At 48.7% G+C, this 25000-nt stretch overlaps 3 protein-coding genes across 4 annotated transcripts in view; 1 reads left to right on the forward strand and 2 right to left on the reverse strand.

Annotated features, from left to right (window-relative positions):
• The window catches only part of LOC309387470 (tetratricopeptide repeat protein 19, mitochondrial-like), a gene marked incomplete at its 5' end in the record, with an annotated part of 12561 nt that extends 10407 nt beyond the window's left edge, over positions 1–2154 (reverse strand). Inside the window, one exon of the mRNA XM_081943951.1 lies at positions 2151–2154. Coding sequence (XP_081800077.1) covers positions 2151–2154 — 4 coding nt within the window. The remainder of the gene's footprint in view (positions 1–2150) is intronic.
• An 876-nt stretch (positions 2155–3030) lies between these two features.
• The window catches only part of LOC309388274 (tetratricopeptide repeat protein 19, mitochondrial-like), a 22242-nt gene continuing 272 nt past the window's right edge, over positions 3031–25000 (reverse strand). The window contains exons 2-11 of one of the 2 annotated variants that reach the window (XM_081945482.1): positions 21030–21499; positions 19249–19358; positions 18166–18276; positions 14734–14772; positions 14552–14608; positions 13519–13580; positions 9973–10067; positions 8835–8989; positions 7176–7338; positions 3031–3478 (exon numbers count right to left, since the gene is read on the reverse strand). In XM_081945482.1, coding sequence (XP_081801608.1) covers positions 3282–3478; positions 7176–7338; positions 8835–8989; positions 9973–10067; positions 13519–13580; positions 14552–14608; positions 14734–14772; positions 18166–18276; positions 19249–19358; positions 21030–21255 — 1215 coding nt within the window. In that variant the 5' untranslated portion in view covers positions 21256–21499 and the 3' untranslated portion in view covers positions 3031–3281. The remainder of the gene's footprint in view (positions 3479–7175; positions 7339–8834; positions 8990–9972; positions 10068–13518; positions 13581–14551; positions 14609–14733; positions 14773–18165; positions 18277–19248; positions 19359–21029; positions 21500–25000) is intronic. The other variant, XM_081945483.1, reaches the window with a different exon arrangement.
• Positions 21235–25000, forward strand: part of ZSWIM7 (zinc finger SWIM-type containing 7) — a 32731-nt gene continuing 28965 nt past the window's right edge. The window contains exon 1 of the mRNA XM_081945514.1: positions 21235–21372. The gene's annotated coding sequence lies outside the window, so the exon portion shown is untranslated. The remainder of the gene's footprint in view (positions 21373–25000) is intronic.

The following is a 25000-nucleotide window of genomic DNA, read 5'->3' on the forward strand; positions in this document are numbered from 1 at the left end:
ACTTAGCAACACCGTTGTTAAGTGAATCCGGCTTCCCCGTCGACTCGGCTTGTCAGAAGGTCACAAGAGGGGATGCCCCGCCTCCCACCGGCCAGCCGGTCTTTGGGTCTCTGCTGCACAGGCACACGTGGCCACCCATGCATGGGTGCATGTCTGCAGGCACGCATGTGTCTGTGCATGTCCGTGCATGCGCGCATTCACACCCCTTCCAGTTTGGGCATGTGCCCAGGCGCAGCTTAGGCTCTTCGGTGTCTAAAAGGTTTGCCATTTCTCTTGGAGGTCATCTACTCCAGCGGTCACCAACGGGGGCTCCATGGGCCACTGCGGCTCTGCGAGAACATGTTGGTGATCCGCAGAAAAAATATTTGCATTTTTTTACATTGCACTAAATACTCTTTATCTTTTTTTAAAAAATTCAGTGGTCGTCCACGGGATTTAAAATTATGAATTTAGTGGTCCCTGAAAGGTTGGTGACCCCTGATTCAGTCCAACCCCCCCCCCCCGGCCCAAGCAGGAGACCCCTAAACCATTTCTGACCGATGGCAGCCCAGTCTCTTCTCGAAAGCTTCCAGCAGTGAAGCTCCCACCATTTTAATTAATTCAGAATAGAGTTGGAAGGGACCTTGGAGGTCATCTAGTCCTACCCCCAGCCCAAGCAGGAGCCCCTATGCCATTTCTGACCGATGACAGTCCAGTCTCTTCTCAAAGCTTCCAGTGATGAAACTCCCACAACTTCTGAATAACAGAATAACAACAGAATAAGAGAGTTGGAAGGGACCTTGGAGGTCTTCTAGTCCAACCCCCTGCCTAGGCAGGAAACCCTATACCGTTTCAGACAAATGGCTATCCAGCGTCTTCTTAAAGACTCCCAGTGTTGGGGCATTCACAACTTCTGGAGGCAACTTCTGTTCCACCGATTAATTGTTCTAACTGTCAGGAAGTTTCTCCTCAGTTCTAAGTTGCTTCTCTCCTTGATTAGTTTCCACCCATTGCTTCTTGTCCTATACCCTCAGGTGCTTTGGAGAATAGCTTGACTCCCTCTTCTTTGGGGCAACCCCTGAGATACTGGAAGACTGCTATCCTGTCTCCCCTGGTCCTTCTTTCTCTTAAGCTAGACCTACCCAGTTCCTGCAACCGTTCTTCATATGTTTTAGCCTTAACAGAATAAGAGTTGGAAGGGACCTTGGAGGTCTTCTAGTCCAAACCCCTGCCTAGGCAGGAAACCCTATACCGTTTCAGACAAATGGCTATCCAACATCTTCTTAAAACCTTCCAGTGTTGGAGCAATCACAACTTCTGGAGGCAATTTCTGTTCCACTGGTTAATTCTCCTGTCAGGAAATTTCTTCTCAGCTCTAAGTTGCTTCTCTCCTTGATTAGTTTCCATCCATTCCTTCCTTCCTTCCCTGTTCCATTGATTAATTGTTCTTACTGTCAGGCAGTTTCTCCTTAGTTCCAGGTTTCTTCTCTCCTTCATTAGTTTCCATCCATTGCCCTTCCTTCCTTCGCTGTTCCACCTATTAATTCTCCTGTCAGGAAATTTCTCCTCAGCTCTCAGTTGCTTCTCTCCCAAGGGAGCCGGTGGGCGGCTGCCACCGTCTGTTGGCTCCTTGAGTAAATCTTAAATCTGTTCTTGGAAGGGTGCAAAGGAAGTTGTGAGAATTACACCCAAAAGCAGCATTTTTCAAGTTTTGGCAGCTTGAAGGGGGTGGACTTCAACTCCCAGAATCCTCTAATAAACAGGCCGGCTGGGGGATTCTGGGAGTTGAAATGCAGCCATCTTAAAGTTGCCAGAAACGGTCCCCTAATCTACCGCCTTAACTTAGTATGACCTCTTTTTCTTTTAAAAAAAAGGGGGTGGGATGGGGAGAGGATCCTGTTTTGACAGGACTCAAAAAATACGACTGGCCAAACTCTTCATTCGGCCCAGAGATCCAACGGTCACTAAACAAACTCTTGGATATCAAGGAAAAACTGGCAATGGGGTAGGGCAGGGATGGCTTAAAACTTTTTGGTGCCGAGTGCCTAAAGCGGGTGGATGTCCCGGCCCAACCCCAAAATGCAGAGTGAGCGCCCCCCTTGCATGCACCCTTCCCCCCACACACACTCATGTGCGAGCATCTCCTGCGCATGCACCCCGCTTCCCCTCACCCATTTTTGGCTTTCCAAGCCGCCTGCACCAACCTGGAAGCCAAAATGGGGCGTGGGGGCACACTAAGCCCCCCCCCCCCCCGTGCCCCATTTTGGCTTCCAAGTTGGTGCAGGCCTTCCAGGCCCAAAATGGGGTGGGTTGGCGGCTAGTGTGCCCACAGAGGTTCCATCATGGGTGTAAGGGAGTTCCTTCTGCTTGTGCAGGGGGGGTTGGACCTTTCCAACTCTTGTTAATCTAATCTTATCTGTAGTTAATGCCAACTAGTAAGGGACTGTTGTGACCCCCCAGCAGAGTTGGCAGCAGAATTGGACAGTGAGGAGGGTTGGGGAGGAAGATGGGCCAGTCCTGGAGTCTGGGGAAGGCTTGGATGAGGGCTCTGTGTAGGAGGCAGAGAGGGGCCCAGGACCGTCTGACAGTTATTAGCTGCCTTCGGAGTCAGACATCAGTGAGGCACAACAGATGGAGCCTGTTCCCAGTGTGCCCATGCGCAGAGCTGCCAGAGGAAGGGAACAGCTGAGGAACAGGGGTCAACCTGGGAGTAAGGCCACAGGTGGACAATGAATGGCTCCTCCCAGAGGGAATAAAAGGGGAGCGAAAGGGGAGTGGAGCTTGCAGGAGGCCATTAGTTCGCTTAATTGGTTTGTGACTCTCCGAGATTCCTTGCTAAGTTCTGCAGAGATCGGCCTGGCAGCTCTCCACGACAGATGAGGTCTGTGACTGTAAATCCTCCCTTGAAAGACACTGCTGGAGGTGAAGGAGCAGAATTCACACTCAATTCATAAAAGGGTTTTTGTTGGGACCAGGAGTTTGCTTCAGGCTCTCGGGAAGCCTCGGTCAAAACAGGGGCCAACCTCCATGAGGCCTAGTGGGATGACTGGGGAATTAAAAATAATAATTTTATTGCTTAAGCTGCAGGTCTCTCCGCTTTATACAGCCCAGGGCTCCAAACTGGGGCTCTCCTCAGGGGTCCTCGCTTTTTGTCCTCCAGCCGGCATCCCCTAGGCTCCGTCCTTGTGGGCAGGGCGCAGATCAAGGGTTGCCAAACGCCGTGTTGCCCTTGCGAGCGGAAAGGAAAGCCTCCTGCAGGTCGGACTCTCTTGAAAGCCAACGGCGGGAAGCTGGGGGACCAGTCACTCCTTCTGCCCCTCTGCCCCATCCTTGCCCGCGTCCGTCTCCTGCAGGCCGGCTTTTCCTCTGGATCGCATCCGCTTTCTCTTGGCCAGCTGAGCCAGTTCCTTTCTGATGTATCGCACAGCGACGCCATCACCCGATTTCTCGGCCACTTCCAGGGCGGTTTTGTAGACCTGCCTGGCCTGGGAATAATCTCCTGAAAAAAGGGTTGATACAGAAAATACAGGTAAGTCCTCGACTTCACAACCGCTCGTTTAGTGACCGAAGCTACAACGGCACTGAAAAATGTGACTTAGGGCTCTTTTTCACATTTACGACCGTTGCAACATCTCCATGGCCATGTGATCAAAATTGGCAACCGACTCGAATTTATGAAGGTTGCCATGTCCCGGGGTCATGTGATCCCCTTTTGCGACCACCTGACAAGCCAAGTCAATGGGAAAGCCAGATTCACTTTGGGCCAATCCCCAGGAGACGGTGAGTTCTAGCCCCGCCTTAGGCATATTGGGCCAATCCCCAGGAGACGGTGAGTTCTAGTTCCGCCTTAGGCATACTGGGCCAATCCCCAGGAGACGGTGAGTTCTAGCCCCGCCTTAGGCATACTGGGCCAATCCCCAGGAGATGGTGAGTTCTAGCCCCGCCTTAGGCATATTGGGCCAATCCCCAGGAGACGGTGAGTTCTAGTTCCGCCTTAGGCATACTGGGCCAATCCCCAGGAGACGGTGAGTTCTAGCCCCGCCTTAGGCATATTGGGCCAATCCCCAGGAGACGGTGAGTTCTAGTTCCGCCTTAGGCATATTGGGCCAATCCCCAGGAGACGGTGAGTTCTAGTCCCGCTTTAGGCATATTGGGCCAATCCCCAGGAGACGGTGAGTTCTAGTCCCGCCTTAGGCATACTGGGCCAATCCCCAGGAGACGGTGAGTTCTAGCCCCGCCTTAGGCATATTGGGCCAATCCCCAGGAGACGGTGAGTTCTAGCCCCGCCTTAGGCATATTGGGCCAATCCCCAGGAGATGGTGAGTTCTAGCCCCGCCTTAGGCATATTGGGCCAATCCCCAGGAGACGGTGAGTTCTAGTCCCGCCTTAGGCATACTGGGCCAATCCCCAGGAGACGGTGAGTTCTAGCCCCGCCTTAGGCATACTGGGCCAATCCCCAGGAGACGGTGAGTTCTAGCCCCGCCTTAGGCATATTGGGCCAATCCCCAGGAGATGGTGAGTTCTAGCCCCGCCTTAGGCATACTGGGCCAATCCCCAGGAGACGGTGAGTTCTAGCCCCGCCTTAGGCATACTGGGCCAATCCCCAGGAGACGGTGAGTTCTAGCCCCGCCTTAGGCATATTGGGCCAATCCCCAGGAGACGGTGAGTTCTAGTCCCGCCTTAGGCATACTGGGCCAATCCCCAGGAGACGGTGAGTTCTAGCCCCGCCTTAGGCATACTGGGCCAATCCCCAGGAGACGGTGAGTTCTAGCCCCGCCTTAGGCATATTGGGCCAATCCCCAGGAGACGGTGAGTTCTAGTCCCGCCTTAGGCATATTGGGCCAATCCCCAGGAGATGGTGAGTTCTAGTCCCGCCTTAGGCATACTGGGCCAATCCCCAGGAGACGGTGAGTTCTAGTCCCGCCTTAGGCATATTGGGCCAATCCCCAGGAGATGGTGAGTTCTAGTCCCGCCTTAGGCATACTGGGCCAATCCCCAGGAGACGGTGAGTTCTAGCCCCGCCTTAGGCATATTGGGCCAATCCCCAGGAGACGGTGAGTTCTAGTTCCGCCTTAGGCATACTGGGCCAATCCCCAGGAGACGGTGAGTTCTAGTCCCGCCTTAGGCATACTGGGCCAATCCCCAGGAGACGGTGAGTTCTAGTTCCGCCTTAGGCATACTGGGCCAATCCCCAGGAGACAGTGAGTTCTAGTCCCGCCTTAGGCATACTGGGCCAATCCCCAGGAGATGGTGAGTTCTAGTCCCGCCTTAGGCATACTGGGCCAATCCCCAGGAGACGGTGAGTTCTAGCCCCGCCTTAGGCATACTGGGCCAATCCCCAGGAGACGGTGAGTTCTAGTCCTGCCTTAGGCATACTGGGCCAATCTCCAGGAGACGGTGAGTTCTAGTCCCGCCTTAGGCATACTGGGCCAATCCCCAGGAGATGGTGAGTTCTAGTCCCGCCTTAGGCATACTGGGCCAATCCCCAGGAGACGGTGAGTTCTAGCCCCGCCTTAGGCATACTGGGCCAATCCCCAGGAGACGGTGAGTTCTAGTCCCGCCTTAGGCATACTGGGCCAATCTCCAGGAGACGGTGAGTTCTAGTCCCGCCTTAGGCATACTGGGCCAATCTCCAGGAGACGGTGAGTTCTAGTCCCGCCTTAGGCATACTGGGCCAATCCCCAGGAGACGGTAAGTTCTAGCCCCGCCTTAGGTATACTGGGCCAATCTCCAGGAGACGGTGAGTTCTAGTCCCGCCTTAGGCATACTGGGCCAATCCCCAGGAGACAGTGAGTTCTAGTCCCGCTTTAGGCATATTGGGCCAATCCCCAGGAGACAGTGAGTTCTAGTCCCACCTTAGGCATACTGGACCAATCACCGGGAGACGGTGAGTTCTAGTCCCGCCTTAGGCATACTGCGCCAATCCCCAGGAGACAGTTCTAGTCCCGCCTTAGGCATACTGGGCCAATCACCGGGAGACGGTGAGTTCTAGTCCCGCCTTAGGCATGAAAGCCAGCTGGATGATTGAGAATTTCAACGGAATTTATAAAAGTTGGAAAATAAATATAAAACCGAACAATACAACAATAACAATAACAATGTGCAATGCAACACAAATACGATCATACAGCACAGGCAGTCCTCGACGTACGACCACGAGGCCCAAGATTTCTGTTGCTAAATGAGAAATTTGTCAAGGGAGTTTTCTTCCCTTTTACGACTTTTCTGGCCACTCTTGTTAAGGGAATCATGTCGTTGTTAACTTAGCAACACCGTTGTTAAGTGAATCCGGCTTCCCCGTCGACTCGGCTTGTCAGAAGGTCACACACCGGCCAGCCGGTCTTTGGGTCTCTGCTGCACAGGCACACGTGGCCACCCATGCATGGGTGCATGTCTGCAGGCACGCATGTGTCTGTGCATGTCCGTGCATGCGCGCATTCACACCCCTTCCAGTTTGGGCATGTGCCCAGGCGCAGCTTAGGCTCTTCGGTGTCTAAAAGGTTTGCCATTTCTCTTGGAGGTCATCTACTCCAGCGGTCACCAACGGGGGCTCCATGGGCCACTGCGGCTCTGCGAGAACATGTTGGTGATCCGCAGAAAAAATATTTGCATTTTTTTACATTGCACTAAATACTCTTTATCTTTTTTAAAAAAATTCAGTGGTGGTCCACGGGATTTAAAATTATGAATTTAGTGGTCCCTGAAAGGTTGGTGACCCCTGATTCAGTCCAACCCCCCCCCCCCCCCGGCCCAAGCAGGAGACCCCTAAACCATTTCTGACCGATGGCAGCCCAGTCTCTTCTCGAAAGCTTCCAGCAGTGAAGCTCCCACCATTTTAATTAATTCAGAATAGAGTTGGAAGGGACCTTGGAGGTCATCTAGTCCTACCCCCAGCCCAAGCAGGAGCCCCTATGCCATTTCTGACCGATGACAGTCCAGTCTCTTCTCAAAGCTTCCAGTGATGAAACTCCCACAACTTCTGAATAACAGAATAACAACAGAATAAGAGAGTTGGAAGGGACCTTGTAGGTCATCTAGTCCAACCCCCCACCCCACCCAAGCAGGAGACCCCACGCCATTTCTGACCGATGGCAGTCCAGTCTCTTCTTGAAAGCTTCCGGATATTTCCCCCCCCCTCTCCTCTTCCCATCTCCTTGCCCCACAACGCTGGTTCTCACCCCGATGCCGCCTCTCACCTTTATGGATCAGGATGCCGGCCAGGTTGTTCAGGATAACGTGAGTATCCGTGTGTTGGGTCTGCTGGGCAAGTTCGGCGGCTCTGCTCACTCGGGCGTAGGCTTCGTCGTAGAGCCCCTGAGCGTCCAGCGCCGTGGCCAAATCGTTCATCACCACCACGGTCTGAGCCGTGGAGGAAGGAAGAAAAAAAGGGAGGGAGGAAAACCCCAGATCAGAAGAGACAAGAATGAAGTCGAGGGACTCCGAAGCCAGCGAGGCTGCCCTGCTCTGGGAGTTTGACTTGGATCATCTGCCGCTTCTGGCGTTTGGGCTGGTCGAAGAGAAGATAAAGAAAGGAAACTTGGGTTTTCCGATCAGAAAGATTGAATGTCGTGAGAATGGCTGGTTCTCTCTGACTCTGTCCAAGCAAAGAGGGCAGCTGTTTCTCTTCTCCTCTGCTAAGAAGAATTAGAAGACAATTTCTCTCTCTTTCTTTCTTTCTTTTCTTTCTTTCTCCTCCCTCCCACCTATCCATCTTCCTCTTTTTTCCATCCTTTCTTTCTTCCTTTTCTTTCTTTCTTTCTTTCTTTCTTCTCCCTCCCACCTATCCATTTTCCTCCGTTTTTCCATCCTTTCTTTCTTCCTTTTCTTTCTTTCTCCTTTCTCCCACCTATCCATCTTCCTTTTTTCTATCCTTTCTTTCTTTTTTTTTCTTCCTTCCTCTCTCTCTTTTTCTCCTTTCTCCCACCTATCCATCTTCCTCTTTTTTCTATCCTTTCTTTCTTTCTTTCTTTCTTTCTTTCTTTCTTTCTTTCTTCCTCTCTCTCTTTCTTTCTCCTTTCTCCCACCTATCCATCTTCCTCTTTGTTCTATACTTTCTTTCTTCCTTTTCTTTCTTGCTTCCTTTCTCCTTTTCCCCACCTATCCATCTTCCTCCCTCTTTTCTATCCTTTCTTTCTTCCTTTTCTTTCTCCTTCCTTCCTACTACCTATTCATCTTCCTGCCTCTTTTCTGTCCCTTTCTCTTTCCTTTCTTCCTTCCTTCCTCTCTCTTTCTTTCTCCTTCCTCCCATCTATCCATCTTCCTCCCTTTTTTCTATCCTTCTTTTTTCTTTACTTTTTTCTTCCTTCCTTCCTTCCTTCCTTCCTCTCTGTCTCTCTTTTTCCTCCCCTCCCCCACCTATCCATCTTCTTCTTTCTATCCTTTTCTTTCTACCTATCCCTTCCTTCCTTCTTTCCTTCCTTTCTTTCTTTCTCCTCCCTTCCTCCACCTATCCATCTTCCTCCCTCTTCTTTCTATTTCTTTCTTTCTTTCTTTCTTTCTTTCTTCTTTCTTTCTTTCTTTCTTTTTCTTTCTTTCTTTCTCTCTCTCTCTCTCTTTCTTTCTTTCTTTCTTTCTCTCTTTCCCCTTGTATCCCACACCCACCTTTCCCCGCTCCCCTTCCCTTCCCTCAATTTCTTATTTTTTTCCTTCTCTTCTTTGTATTTGACATAATAAAACAAAACCTTCAGAAACACTTCTAAAAAAAGAAAAAAGGATTACGGAATGGGAAGGGACCTCGGAGGCCATCTAGTCCAGCCTCCTGCTCCAACAGGAAACCCCATCAAGTCTATAAACCCTGTCAGCCCGATGAGTTTCTGCCCTTCTGCCCTTCATCCTGGAAGCCCCACGGGGCTCACCTGGGGGTGCCTCTCCCCGTTGACCTCCATCGCGATCTTCAGGGCCCGCTCGTACATCGTCTGGGCCAGCGCTGTCTGGTTGTGCGCCAGCAGATAGCGGGCGTAGGAGTCCATACTCATGGCCAGTAGAAGGTGTGTGTTGACCCGCTCTTCCTCTGGAACAAGAGGGGAAGAGAGCGTGAACCCAGCCCGGCCCTGGTCTCCATTACAGGCAGTCCCCGACTTACGATCGTTCATTTAGTGACCGTTACGAGTTACAACAGCCCTGAAAAATGGGACTTTGGACCGTTTTTTCACACTGAAGACTGTCGTGATTTAGAACCGTGCTTCATATTTACGTCTGTTGCGGCATCCCCACGGTCAAAATTCAGACGCTTGGCAGCTGACTCGTATTTATGATGGTTGCTATGTTCCGTGTGTGTGTGTGTGTGTGTGTCACGTGATCCCCTTTTGCAACCTTCTGACAACCAAAAGGGGAAGCCAGATTCACTTAACAACCATGTGACTGATTTAACGATTGCAGGGATTCACTTTACAACGGTGGCAAGGTCGTAAAATGGGGCGGAACTTAAGAACTGTCTCGCACAGAAGCGGAAATTCTGGGCTCCATTGTGGTTGTAAGTCGAGGACTACCTATAATAGCATGAACTATAATTCCCAGAAGGTTCCTCCTCCCTCAACCAAGTATCAGGTAGTCCTCGACTTACGACCAGCATGCTCATCAGTCCTAAGAAGTTGTAAAATACATTGGTCCCCAGCCTGATTTTAAAACCATTTTTGCAACAGTCATAAAGTGAATGCCGTGGTCGTTAAGTGAACCCATGGCTCACTATGGGAGCAGTTTGGCAGGAAAATCAGAAGCAAATGCCGTTGTTTTTTTACAAAACCGTCCTAAAATGCGTTCCCGTCACCACAAACAGCCGTAAATGCGGGTTCTGAGAGCCTGAAGTTACATCACATGGCCACAAGGGGGCAGCAACTGTCAGAATCTGGGTTCTAAGTAGCAGTCCGTGAGGTCAGACGTAACTTCAAACGATCGCTAAGCGTTTGGTCGTAAGTCAAGGACTACGGTAAGCAAATTCTCAGGATTGTCAGGCTGAGGGCCAACAGGCCTGGGCAGCCCCTCTTGGTCCTCTACCTGGCAAGGTGCCCGCGGGCATCTCCTTCTGCTTAGCGACTTTCTCCTCCAGGGTCAGGATGCAGAACTGGTAGCCGGCCAGGGCGAGTTTGTCCCTGCGCAGGAAAAATAAAACAGGGAAAGGTTTATTTAAAGTTCCTTCGGGGGTTCACATTTTATAACTAAAGATGTGGTTTCCTCCCAAGTATCTTTCAGGTAAAGCTTCCCCTCGCATATCTGTGCTACTCGTTCCCGACTCTAGGGGGAGCTGCTCATCTCCGTTTCAAAGCCGAAGACGTCTCTGTGGTCATGTGGCCGGCAGGACTCAACGCCGCTGCGACCTTCCCACCAAAGGTGGTTCCTATTTTTCTACTTGCATTTTTTACGTGCTTTCGAACGGGTAGGTTGGCAGAAGCTCTGGCACAAGGAACGGGAGCTCACTCCGTTACGCGGTACTAGGGATTCGAACTGTCGAACTGCCAACCTTTCTGATCAACAAGCTCAGCGTCTTAGCCACTGAGCCACTGCGTCCCTTAAAGTATTTTTATATATACATATCTTTTTTCTTTGAGAGTGGGTGTCAGAATTACATTTTTTTAATGTGTTCGTAGAAAAAAGTGACAATAAAGTTTATGAATATATACATTAATATATATTGTGCTATATTATATATTAATAATATATTCACATACGGGCATATTAATAACCTTTTGTCACTCTTTTCTATGAGACTGGCACACATTAAAAAAAATGAAATTCTGATGAAATTCTCTCAAAGAAAAAATATATGTATACCCATAACCATACATGCATGTACACAAACATATGCTTCACACGTACACACAAACATGTTCTCTCTCTTTCTCTCTCTCTCTCTCTCTCTCTCTCTCTCTCACACACACACACACACACACACACACACACACACAATATTTGGGTAAACCAGGTGATCCGAGAGAAATAAAAACACTTAATCTCCCCCCTGGTTCAGCTGATAAAGTGAGGAGAACCTGTGGCTTATATATTTATATTTATATTTATTAAATTTATAGACCGCCCCCTCTCCCCGAAGGGACTCGGGGCGGTGTACAGACCACACAATAAAAACAGTATACAAAATTAAATATTCTTAGATACCTGTAAAATCAAATTAAATACTAGGCTGTACAGTATGATTAAAAATTAAAACAACCTAAAAACCTACCCCTAAAAATTTAAAATACAGGCTAGAGGGACACAAAACTACAGTTAGGCCAGGCCAGCTAAGCTGAACAGGTGGGTCTTAAGCTTCTTACGGAAGGAGCGGAGATCGGTGGTTGTTCTAATATCGGGGGGGAGGTCATTCCAGAGGGTTGGGCCCATCACAGAGAAGGCCCTACTCCTGGGCGTCACCAGCTGGCACTGCCTAGTGGACGGCACCCGGAGGAGTCCCTCCCTGTGAGAGCGAATCGGCCGCAGGGATGTATGGGGCAGGATGCGATCCCGCAAATACCTAGGTCCTGTGCCATGGAGCGCTTTAAAGATGATAGTCAACACCTTGAAACGCACACGAAAAGCCACAGGCAGCCAGTGCAGACCGCGCAGGAGAGGTGTTACATGAGAGTACCTAGTACCTCCCATAATTGCCCACGCGGCCACATTCTGGACCAACTGCAGCCTTCGGGTGCATCTCAAGGGAAGCCCCATGTAGAGGGCATTGCAATAGTCCAGTCGGGACGTCACTAGCGCATGGGTGACTGTGTGCAGGGTGCTCCGGTCCAATAGGGGGCGCAATTGGCGCACCAGGCGAACCTGGTGGAACGCCCCCCTTGCCACGGCCGTCACATGGTCATCCATTGACAGCCGGGCATCCAGGAGGACGCCCAAATTGCGTGCCCGCTCCACGGGGGCCAGCTGTTCGCCCCCGATGGCCAGTGATGGAACCCACTGGTTGAACCGGGGCGTCGGTAACCACAGCCACTCCGTCTTGGAGGGGTTGAGCTTGAGTCTGTTACTGCCCATCCAGACCCGTACGGCCTCCAGGCACCGGGACATCATTTCGACGGCCTCGTTGGGGTGGTTCGGGGTAGAGATGTACAGCTGAGTGTCGCCAGCGTACAGATGGTACTCGACCCCAAAACCACGAATGATCTCACCCAGCGGCTTCATATACGTGTTGAACAGGAGAGGCGAGAGGACCGACCCCTGCGGCACCCCACAAGTGAACGGCCTCAGGGTCGACCTCTGCCCCCGTCAGCACACATTGCGCTCGGCCAGAGAGGTAGGAGGAGAACCACCGCAAAACGGTGCCCCTCACCCCCAACCCCTCTAGACGACGCAATAGGATACCATGGTCGATGGTATCAAAAGCAGCCGAGAGGTCTAATAGGACCAAGATGGAGGAGCAACCCCCATCTCTGGCCCTCCAGAGATCATCCACCAATGCGACCAAAGCCGTCTCCGTGCTGTGGCCGGGCCGGAAACCGGACTGGCGCGGGTCTAGATAATCAATTTCCTCCAAGTGGCATGGGAACTGTTGTGCCACCACACTCTCTACAACCTTTGCCAAAAAGCAAAGGTTGGAGACAGGACGATAGTTATCTAATATAGCTGGGTCCAGGGAAGGCTTCTTGAGGAGGGGTCTCACCACCGCCTCTTTTAAGACGGCCGGCAAGAACCCCTCTCTCAAGGAGGCGTTGACTAACTCCTGGAGCCAGCCTCGTGTGACCTCCCAGGATGCCAGTACAAGCCAGGAGGGACACGGGTCCAGTAAACATGGGTGGCTCGCAGTCGACCACGCAACCTGTCCATATCATCGGCAGTAACAGAGTCAAACTCCTCCCAAGATGGTACCACAAGACTCGCCTCTAGCGTCCCTCCTAGCCCACTGCAGGGGACCCACTCGCTACGGATCTGAGCGATTTTGTCCTGCAGATATTCCCCAAATTCCTCTGCTCTACCCTGCAAGGGGGCTTCCCGCGGCCTCTGTAAAAGGAGGGAGCGGGTCACCTGAAACAGGGTGGCAGGGCGGTTGTCTGCGGATGCAATAAGAGCGGCACAATATCGACGCTTGGCCACTCTTAATGCCACAAGGTATGTCCTTAAGTAGGTTCTTACCTGTGTTCGGTCAGATTCAGAGCGTGAAGATCTCCATCTGCTCTCTAGGCGTCTCTTGTGACGCTTCATCACCCTCAGCTCCTCGGTAAACCAAGGGGCCAGGGTGGAACGCTGCCGCAGGAGAGGCCGCAAAGGCGCAACCCAGTCCAAGGCCCCGGCAGCCGCACTGTTCCATGCGGCCACCAGGTCCTCCATTAGAGGTTAATACAACTGCCTAATGTGCAAGCAGCCCAAGTCGTCTGGGGATTGAAGTCCGTTTGAAAGGAGACCGGCTGGGGTCTTCTGGGAGTGGAAATCCACCCATTGTAAAGGATGCGAGCTGAGGAATTCTGGGAGTTGAAGTCTGTGTATCTTACCAGGCTGGCTGTGGCATTCTGGGAGTTGGAGTCCACCTCTCTCAATACTGCCCAGCTTGAGAAAGATTCTGCTAGGCCCAGCAAGGAAAAGGGACCAAGAGGTGACCACACTTACTGGTTCTCAGCCGCGTAGATGCTGGCCAGCTTCAGGGACATCTGGAGGATAGCATTGTCATCCTGGAGGATAGTGGGGGTGGGGGAAAAGGGGAGGGGGGATGATGTGTAATGTATCCGCATTCTAAGCATGACGACTCCCACCAACCACAAGACAAACAAAAAAACATTTCAGGACCCAGCTAGGTAATGCCATCAGGGAGGGGGGTTTGTGGAGTGGAGGAGGAAGAGGAGGATTGTGGGGTCCTTCATGATCTCTTAGATGGGTTGTTTTCTTTCAGATGTTTCATGACCCAGCTAAGTAACACTATCAGGGACGGAAGGGAAGAGGATTTGCAGAAGGATGGAGGAGGAGGAGGAGGAGGCGTACTTAACACCATCAGTGCTAGAAGGGAGGGGGGTTTGTGCAGTGAAGAAGGAGAGCAAGAACGAAGAGGAAGGCTGTGGGGTTTTTTGGTGCTCTCGGAGTTTGGTTGTTTTCTTGAAGACATTTCATGACCCAACTAGGTAACATCATCAGTAATCAAAGGGAGTTTGTGGAGTAAAGAAGGAGAAAGGGAGGAGGAGGAGGAAGAGGAGGAGGTGGTGGTGGTGGAGGTGGTGGTGGTGGTGGTGGAGGAGGAGGAGGAGGAGGAGGAGGAGGAGGAGGAGGAGGAGGAGGAGGAGGAGGAGGAGGAGGGCGAAGACAACTTAGGGGGTGCTTGGTGCTCTCTGAGCTTCACTGTTTTCTTGAAGACATTTCGTTACCCAACTAGGTAACATCATCAGTAATCAAAGGGAGCTTGTGGAGTAAAGAAGGAGAAAGGGAGGAGGAGGAGGAGGAGAACTTAGGGGGTCCTTGGTGCTCTCTGAGCTTCGTTGTTTTCTTGCAGACGTATCATTCCCCAATTGGACATGCTGGCTGGGGAATTCTGGGAACTGTAGCCCCAAAGCCTTGACATGGCCGCGTTTGCAGACGCCCCGGTCTAGAGGCAGGCGATGCAAAATCACGGGGACCCTCCTGGAGCAGATTCCTAGCCGAGAAACGTACTTACTTGCTTTACGTCCCCGGCCAGCATGTAGCTCATGGTGACTTTGAAAAGCTTTTCGGCCTGGAAGGAGGAGGAGGAGGAGAGGGTCACAAGCGGTTGGAAGAAAGGGACTCGCCCTGGCCCACCCACCCACCCAACGCCACACCCAAAAGGAATTGTGGGTCCTCCTCTAATGATTTCCTTACCTTCTCTAGCTCTCCTCTCAGGAAGGCCAAGTTTGCCATCTGGAAGACACCAAGGAAATGGAGTTATTTCGCTTTTTTCACAGAGAATATTTTCTGTGTCACTGATTTCTACTTGTGTGTGATAGATAGATGGATGGATGGATGGATGGATGGATGGACGGATGGATAGATAAATATGAGAGAGAGAGAAAGAGAGACAGAGAGAAAATGAGTGGAGAGAGAGAGAGAGAGAGAGAGAGAGAGAGAGAGAGGGATAGATAGTGATAATGAGAGAGAGGAGAGAGACAATGAGTGGATAGATAAATAGCTAGAGAGAGAGAGAGAGTGAGAGAGAGATATGAGAGAGTGAAAATGAGTGAATAGATAGATAGATAGATAGATAGATAGATAGATAGATAGATAGATCGATAGATAGATAGATATAGATAGTGATAGATATGAGATAGATAGATAGAATGAGAGGATAGATAGATAGATAGATAGATAGATAGATAGATAGATAGATAGATAGATGGATGGATGGATGGATGGATGGATGGATGGATGGATGGATGGATGGATGGATGGATGGATAGATAGATAGAGATGGATATGAGAGAGAGAATGAGTGGATAGATTGAATAGATAGATAGAGATAATGATAGAGAGATATGAGCGAGAGAGAGAGAGAATGAGTGGATAGATAGATAGATAGATAGATAGATAGACAGACAGACAGACAGACAGACAGACATAGATAGTGATAAAGAGATATGAGAGAGAGAATGAGTGGATAGAGCAGCGATGGCGAACCTTTTATGGCTCGCGTGCCACAAGTGGGGGGAGCGCAGGGGGGTCATGTGCGGGCGTGCCACACCCATAATGCAATGCGTGACCCCCAGTGCGCATGCGCGCACAACGCACAACCCCCCCTATTTACATGCTTTTTTCGCCCTCCCCAGGCTCCAGAGGCTTTATAGGAGCCTGGGGGGGGCGAAAAGAGCCTCCCGCGCCTCCCCGGAGGCCCTCCGGAGGCTTCAGGGACCGTCCGGAGGCTTCCCTGAAGCCTTTGGAATGCTTAAAACCACCCTCCGAGCAACCCGGAAGGGTGGTTTTAAGCATTCCGAAGGCTTCAGGGAAGCCTCCGGACGGTCCCTGAAGCCTCCGGAGGGGCGGGGGAGGCTCTTTTCGCCCTCCCCAGTCTCCTATAAAGCCTCTGGAGCCTGGGGAAGGCAAAAAATAGCTTTTAAAAAGGTGAACTCAGCTGGCCAGCGCGTGCATGCGCGCTGGCCAGCTGACAGGGCAGCGCCTCGCGTGCCCTGACAAATGGCTCCCCGTGCCACTTGTGGCACGCGTGCCATAGGTTCGCCATCACTGGGATAGAGTGAATGGATGGATGGAGATAGATAGATAATGATGATAATAGAGAGATGATAGATAGATAGATAGATAGATAGATAGATAGATAGATAGATAGATAGATAGATAGATAGATAGATAGATACAATACTAGAGTTGGAAGGGACCTTGGAGGTCTTCTGTCCAACCCCCTGCCTAGGCAGGAAACCCTATACCGTTTCAGACAAATAACTATCCAACATCTTCTTAAAGACTTCCAGTGTTGGGGCATTCACAACTTCTGGAGGCAACTTCTGTTCCACTGATTAATTGTTCTGACTGTCAGGAAATTTCTCCTCAGTTCTAAGTTGCTTCTCTCCTTGATTAGTTTCCACCCATTGCTTCTTGTTCTACCCCCAGGTGCTTTGGAGAATAGTTTGACTCCCTCTTCTTTGGGGAAACCCCTGAGATATTGGAAGACTGCTATCATGTCTCCCCTAGTCCTTCTTTCTCTTAAGCTAAACATACCCAGTTCCTGCAACCGTTCTTCATATGTTTTAGCCTCCAGTCCCCTCATCCTCTTTGTTGCTCTTCTCTGCACTCTTTCTAGAGTCTCCACATCTTTTTTACATTGTGGCGACCAGAACTGAATGCCGTATTCCAAGTGTGGCCTTACCAAGGCCTTATAAAGTGGTATTAACCCTTCACGTGACCTTGATTCTATCCCTCTGTTGATGCAGCCTAGAACTGTGTTGGCTTTTTTGGCAGCTGCTGCACACGGCTGGCTCCTATTTCAATGGCTGTCCACTAGGACTCCAAGATCCCTTTCACAGTTACTACTGTTGAGGAAGGTACCACCTATACTGTAACTGTGCATTCCGTTTTTGTTGCCTAAATGTAGAACCTTACTCTTTTCACCATTGAATTTCATTTTATTAGATAGTGCCCAATGTTCAAGTTTGTCAAGATCCTTCTGTATCTTAAGCCTGTCTTCTGGAGTGTTGGCTATTCCTGCCAGCTTGGTGTCATCTGCAAATTTGATGAGTTCCCCATTTATTCCCTCATCCAAATCATTGATGAAGATGTTGAAGAGTCCTGGGCCTAAAACAGAGCCTTGGGGTACTCCACTGCATACTTCCCTCCATGTAGATGCAGTTCCATTGAGGACTACACGTTGAGTGCGGTTGGTCAGCCAGTTACGAATCCATCTGGTGGTGATGTTGTCTAACCCACATTCTTCTACTTTATCTAGTAGTAGGTTATGGTCTACCTTATCAAATGCCTTACGGAAGTCCAAGTAAACTATATCGACGGCATTCCTCTGGTCCACTAATTTTTTTCCCTTTGTCAAAGAATGCAATAAGATTAGTCTGGCATGATCTGTTTTTGACAAATCTATGTTGGCTTTTGGCTATTACTTTGTTTGCTTCTAGGTGTTCGCAAATTCGTTGCTTGATTATCCTTTCCAGAATCTTTCCTGGTATTGAGTTCAGGCTGATAGGTCTGTAGTTTCCTGGATCTATTTTTCCCCTTTTTTGAAGATGGGAACCACATCAGCTCTTTTCCAGTCCTCTGGTAGTTCCCCGGTGTTCCAGGATCTCTGAAAGATATAATTCAGTGGTTCTGAGATCTCGTCTGCTAGTTCCTTCAGAACCCTGGGGTGTAATCCATCCGGTCCTGGTGATTTGAACTCGTCTAGGGTAGACAGGTGCTCAATTACCATTTTATTCCCTATTTCAACTTGTGTTCCTAATCTGATTTTTGTGGTGCTGTTTTTGACAGGTTGGACTGTTTTATCCCTTTGTGTAAAGACAGATGCAAAACATGAGTTAAATAGTTCTGCTTTCTCCCTGTTGCTTGTCACCTTCTTGCCACTTTCCCCCAGCAATGGACCAATTGTTTCCTTAACTTTTTCCTTGTTTCTTGTTTTTAACATGTTGATAATGATAGATAGATAGATAGATAGATAGATAGATAGATAGATAGATAGATAGATAGATAGATAGATAGCAGAGGCCTTTCTTGGAAGGAACTGTGGAGAAGAAGCACCAGGGGAAGGTCAAGGAGGAAATGCTTGAGGGTTCAGAGGAAGGGGGGGGCGGGGGGGGGACTAACCATGTCATACGTGTAGATAATAGCGGCGTTGTTGCTTGATTGCTGAGAGAGCCAGGAGGCTTCGTGGAGGAGCCGCTCAGCTTCCTCCAATTCTCCTTTCATGATCTTCAGCTAGTGGCAGGAAGGAACGGAGGAGGAGAAGGAAGGAGGGGTGGGGAGGGTGGAAGATATGGGGAAAAGGGAAGGAAGAAAGGAAGGAATGGTGGGAGATGAGAAAGTGAAAAGAGAAGGGAGGGAGGGAAGGAAGGAAGGAAAGAAAGAAGGAAGGGAAGAGAAAGGGAAGGAAGGAATGGAGGGTGGGAAGGAAGGAAAGAAAAAAGAAGGAAGAGAAAAGAGAAGAAAGGGAGGGAGGGAGGGAGGAAGATGAGAAAATGAAAAGAAGGAAGGAGGGAAGATGAGAAAGGGAAAAGAGAAGGGGGGAGAGAGAAAATAGAATGGAGGGAGTGAGGGAAGGAAAGAAAGAAGGAAGGAAGGGAAAAGAAAAGGAAGGGAGGGAGGAAGGAAGATGAGAATGTGAAAAGAAGAAAGGAGGGAAGATGAGAAAGGGAAAAGAGAAGGGAGGGAAGGAAAGAAGGAAAGAAAGAAGGAAGGGAAAAGAAAAGGAAGGGAGGGAGGAAGGAAGATGAGAATGTGAAAAGAAGAAAGGAGGGAAGATGAGAAAGGGAAAAGAGAAGGGAGGGAGGGAAGGAAAGAAAGAAGGGAAAAGAAGAAGGAAGGAAGGAAGGAATGGAGGGAGGGAGGAAGATGAGAAAGGGAAAAGAGGAAGGGAGGGAAGGAAGGAAAGAAGGAAAAGGGAAAAAAACCTAATTAAATTAGCAAAAGCAGCCCAGTAGCTCCCAAAAAAAGAGTTTAAAACATGATTGCACCCTTATTCAAATCAAGATAGGGGCCACCTCATCTTGACTCCCCCCCACCTCTGGCCCCATAGATGGAGAGGGAGCCAAGCCCAAACCCCTGCTACCCCCCCCCATCCCAGAGGTAGAAGAGCCCGGTGCTGGGGGGGAGCCAGAGGCCTTGCTTCCAAAAAGGACCGTTCCGGGGGGGCGAGGGGGGGGATTCCCCTTCTGAGCCGTCTTTGCTCACCTTGGCTTTCTTCAGCAACAGAATGATGGCGTCCTCGGGGTCTTCCTCCTTGGCTTTTCCTTCCTCTGCCTCCTCCTCCTTCCCAGCATCTCCAGAGAAAAGGAAGAAGGCTGGGAGGGAAGCAAAGCCGGAGAGGTTGGGATAGGAGAGGGGAAGACCCCATGCTCCATATCCCCGAGTTAGAAAAAAGCAGACAATTAATAGAATAGAATTAGATTTAGAAATTGAATTGGAATTATTATTGGAATTAGAATAGAATAAGAATAAGTAGTATAATTAGAATTCATATAATTAGAATTGCAATTAGAATAATTAGTATAATTAGAATTCATATAATTAGAATTGCAATTAGAATAATTAAAATTAGATTTAGTAGAATTTGAATTAGAATAGAATAGCAGAGTTGGAAGTGACCCTGGAGGTCTTCTAGTCCAACCCCCTGCCTAGGCAGGAAACCCTACATCACTTCAAACAAATGGATATCCAACATCTTCTTAAAGACTTCCAGTGTTGGGGGATTCACAACTTCTGGTGGCAATGAGTTCCACTGATTAATTGTTCTAACTGTCAGGAAATTTCTCCTTAGTTCTAAGTTGCTTCCCTCCTGGATTAGTTTCTCCATAAAAGGAATCAATATTTCCCTTGTTAAGTGAGACAGCTGCTAAGTAAGTTTTCCCTCCCTTTTACGAACTTTCTTTGGGCATAGTCATTAAGTGAATCACTGCAATTATTTAAGTTAACTACACGGTTGTTAAGTGAATCCGGCTTCCTTATTGACTTGGCTTGTCAGAAGTTTGCAAAAGAGGATCATGTGACTCCCCCAGGACACTGTGACCATCATAAATACGAACCAGTTGCCCAAGCATCTGACTTGAAGCCCACTCCTCTTAAAGCATGCTGAATGGGGGATTCTGGGAGTGGAAGTCCATCTCTCTTAAAGCATACCGGCTGGGGAATTCTGGGAGTGGAAATCTACCTCTCTTAAAGCACCCTGGCTCAGGAATACTTGGAGTTGAAGTTCACCCATCTTAAAGCAGGCTGGCTGGGGAATTCTGGGAGTGAAAGTCCATCCCTCTTAAAGCCTGCTGGCTGGGGAATTCTGGGAGTGGAAGTCCATCCTTCTTAAACCTTCTGGCTGGGGGATTCTGCGAGTGGAAGCCCACCCCTCTTAAAAGTTTGGATAAAAAAAGTGATCTAAGATTAAAACAAAAATCAGTATAGAGCTTGCATGCCATTAAAGCAGCCTCTCTCTCCACCTACGGCTTCCAGAGACAGGACAGCCCCTTGTCTGGAAGGGTGTAAGGTGGCCTGTTTGGGCAGGACTAGATGACCTCCAAGGCCCCTTTCAACTCTTGGCGATCTGTATTCTGGTCCTGAATGCCCAGCAGCCATTGCCTGTGTTTCCTGAGGATAATGGTAGGAAGTCAAAGGCAGTTGGGAAGGGGGGGGGTGCCTTTTATTTATTCATTTTTAAGAGTATAAAATTTTGTTATAGTTTAGATCTAGGTGCTTTGACAACAATGTGTGTGTGTGTGTGTATAAATTATTTCATTTATATAATTGTATAATTATTTTATTTATATTTATATATACACATATACATATATATGCCTCTTCTGGCACAGGGATTCCTTTCCAATCAATTTGGTACCTTAATTAATAATTTAATGGAATAAATTTTTTTAAAAAGTCTAGAAAACTTATTTTCAATCAATACCGCCATTCCATTTAATCCCCAGAAGCCCCGCCCACATAAGAAACCACGCCCACCCTCGTCACACCCGAGTCGCCATTGGACAAGGAGACACGCCCCCTTTCACCTGATAGGCTGAGGCCGCTGCCAACCAGGACGGCTCCTCCCGCTGCCGCTTGCCGTGGCGTCCTTCGGCACAGGCCTCCGTTTCTGCCCGGCCGCGGCCTTGTTTGTGCCAGCCGGTGTCGAGCGGCTACGGCGGCCGTGACGAGGCCTCGCTGAGGCAGCCGCAGCAGCGACGAGAAAAGGGACATAGCCCTTTAAGACGAGGCGGAGGAAGGAGGGAGAAGCCGCAAGGGTGATCCGAACGACGGCGGTGACGTCACTCCCTCGGCACGTGATTGGAGAGGCGAAGCTGGACGTTTGGTCACGTGAGTTCCGCGTTCGATTTATAGACGACTTCGGCTAGAGTGGTGCAGCGTTGATGTCTTGCGAGAATTTTTTTCGCTGTGTAGGTGAAACGAGCGAAATCCTAGTTGTTGCTTTACATATTTATCACTACGGGAAGGAGAAATGGGCCTGTTCAGAAATATTCATTACTTGACAAATATCGGACACTGCACTTAGTTTTCCTGACCTCGGGTATTGGAGGACACACTCCACTTTTCTAGTTCTTCGTTCGTTCTGCTGTGCACATGCGCAGAAAAGACCGTAAGGTGTCACTTGAGCATCAGGTGCTTTCCACTTAATCCTCCACAGGAGGCGCTCGACGTCTGCGCCACAGCTTTCCATCTCTCCGTTAGTGGGCGGGATAAGGGAGGAGAAGGCGGGATCTCACGTGACTGAACTTAGCCAGTCAGATCAGAGCAGGTGAACGCTTTGTTGCTAGGCAACGGAGCGGCACCGGCCTTTCTTTTGGAAGAGCCGTCCTGTTCCCGCCTCGATTTGTTTTAAGTTTTGTACAAAGTTGCTCATATTTCATTTTTTTTGTTTAGAAAAACATAAAACCTCCAATACTAGTTACATAATGTCAAACTTTATACCATATTTTTGTACTACCGCATTGAAAAACTTAAGCGGGGTAAAGTTAATAAAATAATAAAATTAATCATGTGAATTAAATTTAAATAAAAAGGAATTACGAATACAGGTAATCCTCGACCAGCAACCATTCATTTAGTGACTTCAGAAGTACAAAGGTGCTGAAAAAAGGGACTTATGATCAGTCCTCACACTTATGACCATGACAGCATTCACCACATGACATGATCAAATTCAGTGGCTTGGCAGTTGGCATGTATTTATGACACTTGTGACATCCTGGGGTCATGCGGATCAACATCTGCAACCTTCCCAGCTGGTTTCCAACATGCAAAGTCAATGGGAGAAGCCGGATTTGCTTAGTGACCATCTGATTCACTTAACAACTGCCATGATTTGCTTAACAACCATGGCAAAAAGTCATAAAATCAGGCTTGGCTCACCAAACAACCACCTTGCCCAGCAATGGAAATTCTAGTTCTTATTTCGTTGTATTTTAAGTACGATGACAATAAAGATTATACTTGTTTGTGTTCTTAATGGGAATTTTGTAGCTGAAAAAAATAGGGTTTTAAAAAGTTAAAACTTACAAGTAAAAATAAATCCTATTTCTTGCCAATGCAGGTAGTCCCTGACTTACAACCACGATCCCAACATTTCTGTTGCTAAGCAAAACAGTTGCTAAATGAGCTTTGCCCTATTTTACAACCTTCACTGCTAAGTGAATCTGGCTTCTCCGTCGACTTTGCTTGTCACAAGGTCACAAAACGGATCACTGCAACAGTCATAAATATGATCCAGTTGCCAAGCCTCTGAATTTTGATCAAATGACCATGGGGGAGGGAGGCTGCAATGATTGTAAGGGTGAAAAGTGGTCATAAGTCACTTTTTTCAGTGCCATTGTAACTTCGAATGGTCACTAAATGAACTGTTGTAAGTCAAGGACTACTTGTACCCACAGGTGCTTTTTCCCATGTTTCGTTTCAAATATCCCAGTCTAGTTGTACAATCCTGAGATCTCCTTGTGGTCTCTCATCCAGCTCGACTTCCATCTCGACCCAGCTTGGCCTGATGCTGCCCGTTGCGACTCCCAGGCCAACATCAATCATCTTGCTTCCATTTCTTTCATCCCGATGCCAATTTCTGTCCTTTTCTCTTCGCTTGGAGCTCAAATCACCCAGCGTAGCGAAATTCCAAATAAGAAAAATTGGGGGTTTTCCCCCCCCCTGACTTGTATTGGAAGAGATTTTCCTCTATTTTGCCAAGGGGCGTTTTGTGTGTGTTTCAAGAGCTTCTTGGTTTTTTTAGTGCCTCTATTTTGCTGCCCGGTAGAAGGAGAAACCGGAGGCGAGAGCCGTGCTACTGCCCGTGCATCGCAATTATTAATATCCTCGGAGGTCACATTCCCAGGATCTCCAGCTGGTGCCGCTGCCAAAATTCCAGCTGTCCACTTGCCAAAGCATGCAATGCATTTAAATCATCCCGACCTCTTTTGAGGGGGCTGATAGTAGGGACAGTAGTTATGCAGAGTATTGGATTCTCTTCGTTTCCTCCTCCTCCTCTTCTTCTTTTCTTTTAAAAAGAGCAGACTTGCAAAACTGCATTCAGTTTGAGTGTTTAAGGTGCTGTGCTTTATTCTTGCTTTCCTTAATGGGTTCCTCCACCCGAGGGAGGGAAAAGGAGAAAGAAAGAAAGAAAGAAAGAAAGAAAGAAAGAAAGAAAGAAAGAAAGAAAGAGCAATAGCAATAGCAATAGCAATAGCCCTTAGACTTATATACCGCTTTGCAGTGCTTTCCAGCCCTCTCTAAGCAGTTTACAGAGTCATCCTCTTGCCCCCAACAATCTGGGTCCTCATTTTACCCTCCTCGGAAGGACGGAAGGCTGAGTCAATCTTGGCCTGGTGAGATTTGAACTGCCAAATTGCAATCAGCCGGCACTCAGCAGAAGTAGCCTGCAGTACTGCACTCTAACCGCTGTGCCACTGAAAGAGAAAGAAAGAAGAAAGAGAGAGAGAGAGAGAGAGAGAGAGAGAGAGAGAGAGAGAGAGAGAGAGAGAGAAAGAAAGAAAGAAAGAAAGAAAGAAAGAAAGAAAGAAAGAAAGAAAGAGGAAAGGGAGGAAGGATGGATGGATGGATGAAAGGAAGGAAGGAAGGAAGGAAGGAAGGAGAAACAATTGATCAGAGTCACTTGACTGAGATGGCCAGCTGTAGGAGTTATAGCAATAGATGATACGTAGATGATGACTGAGAACGGGAGTGATATCTGGTCCTTTCCTAAAATTGTAGAAATTAGTTTGATGAGGAGGTACAACCAGGAGCTCAATCACCCTTACATTCTCTTTGTTTTCTTCAATTTTCCTTTACTTCTTTCCCTTTCCTTTCTCCCAGCCTTTTATTCTTTTGTTTCTTGCTTCATTTCTTGTTTCCTTCTTTCGTTCTTCTCCCGTCCCTCCCTCCCTCAACTTTCTATTAATTTCCTATTTGCTCCTTCTTTCCTTCCTTCCCTCCCTCATTTTCCTTCTTCCGTTTCTCCCTTCCTTCATTTCTCATTTGTTTCCTTCCCTACCTCACACCCTCTTTTCTTTTTCTTCCCTCCCTCCCTCCCTCCCTCCCTCCCTATTCCCATCTCCTTCCTTCTTCGCTTCTCTTTCTCATTTAATTTTCCTCTTTTCTTCTTCCTTTTTCCCCTCCCTTCCTTTTCCTTCCTACCTTTATTTTACATTTATTTCCTTCCTTCCCTACCCCACACCCTCTTTTATTTCTTTATTTCTTTCTTTTTCTTCCTCCCTCTCTAATCCCATCTCCTTCCTTCCTTCTTTTCCTCCATCCTTCCTTCACCTCATTTTCACTTACTCATTTTCCTTCTTTCATTCCTTCCTTCCTTATTTTCTTTCTTATCTTCCTTCCTTCCTCTCTCCTACTTCCCTCTAGTTCCAATTCCTTCCTTCCTTCCTTCCTTCCTTCCTTCCTTCCTTCCTTCCTTCCTTCCTTCCTTCCTTCCTTCCTTCCTTCCTTCCTT

Source organism: Natrix helvetica (assembly GCF_964273705.1).
Source record: "Natrix helvetica genome assembly, chromosome: 2".
In the NCBI taxonomy this organism is placed as follows: Eukaryota; Metazoa; Chordata; class Lepidosauria; order Squamata; family Natricidae; genus Natrix; species Natrix helvetica.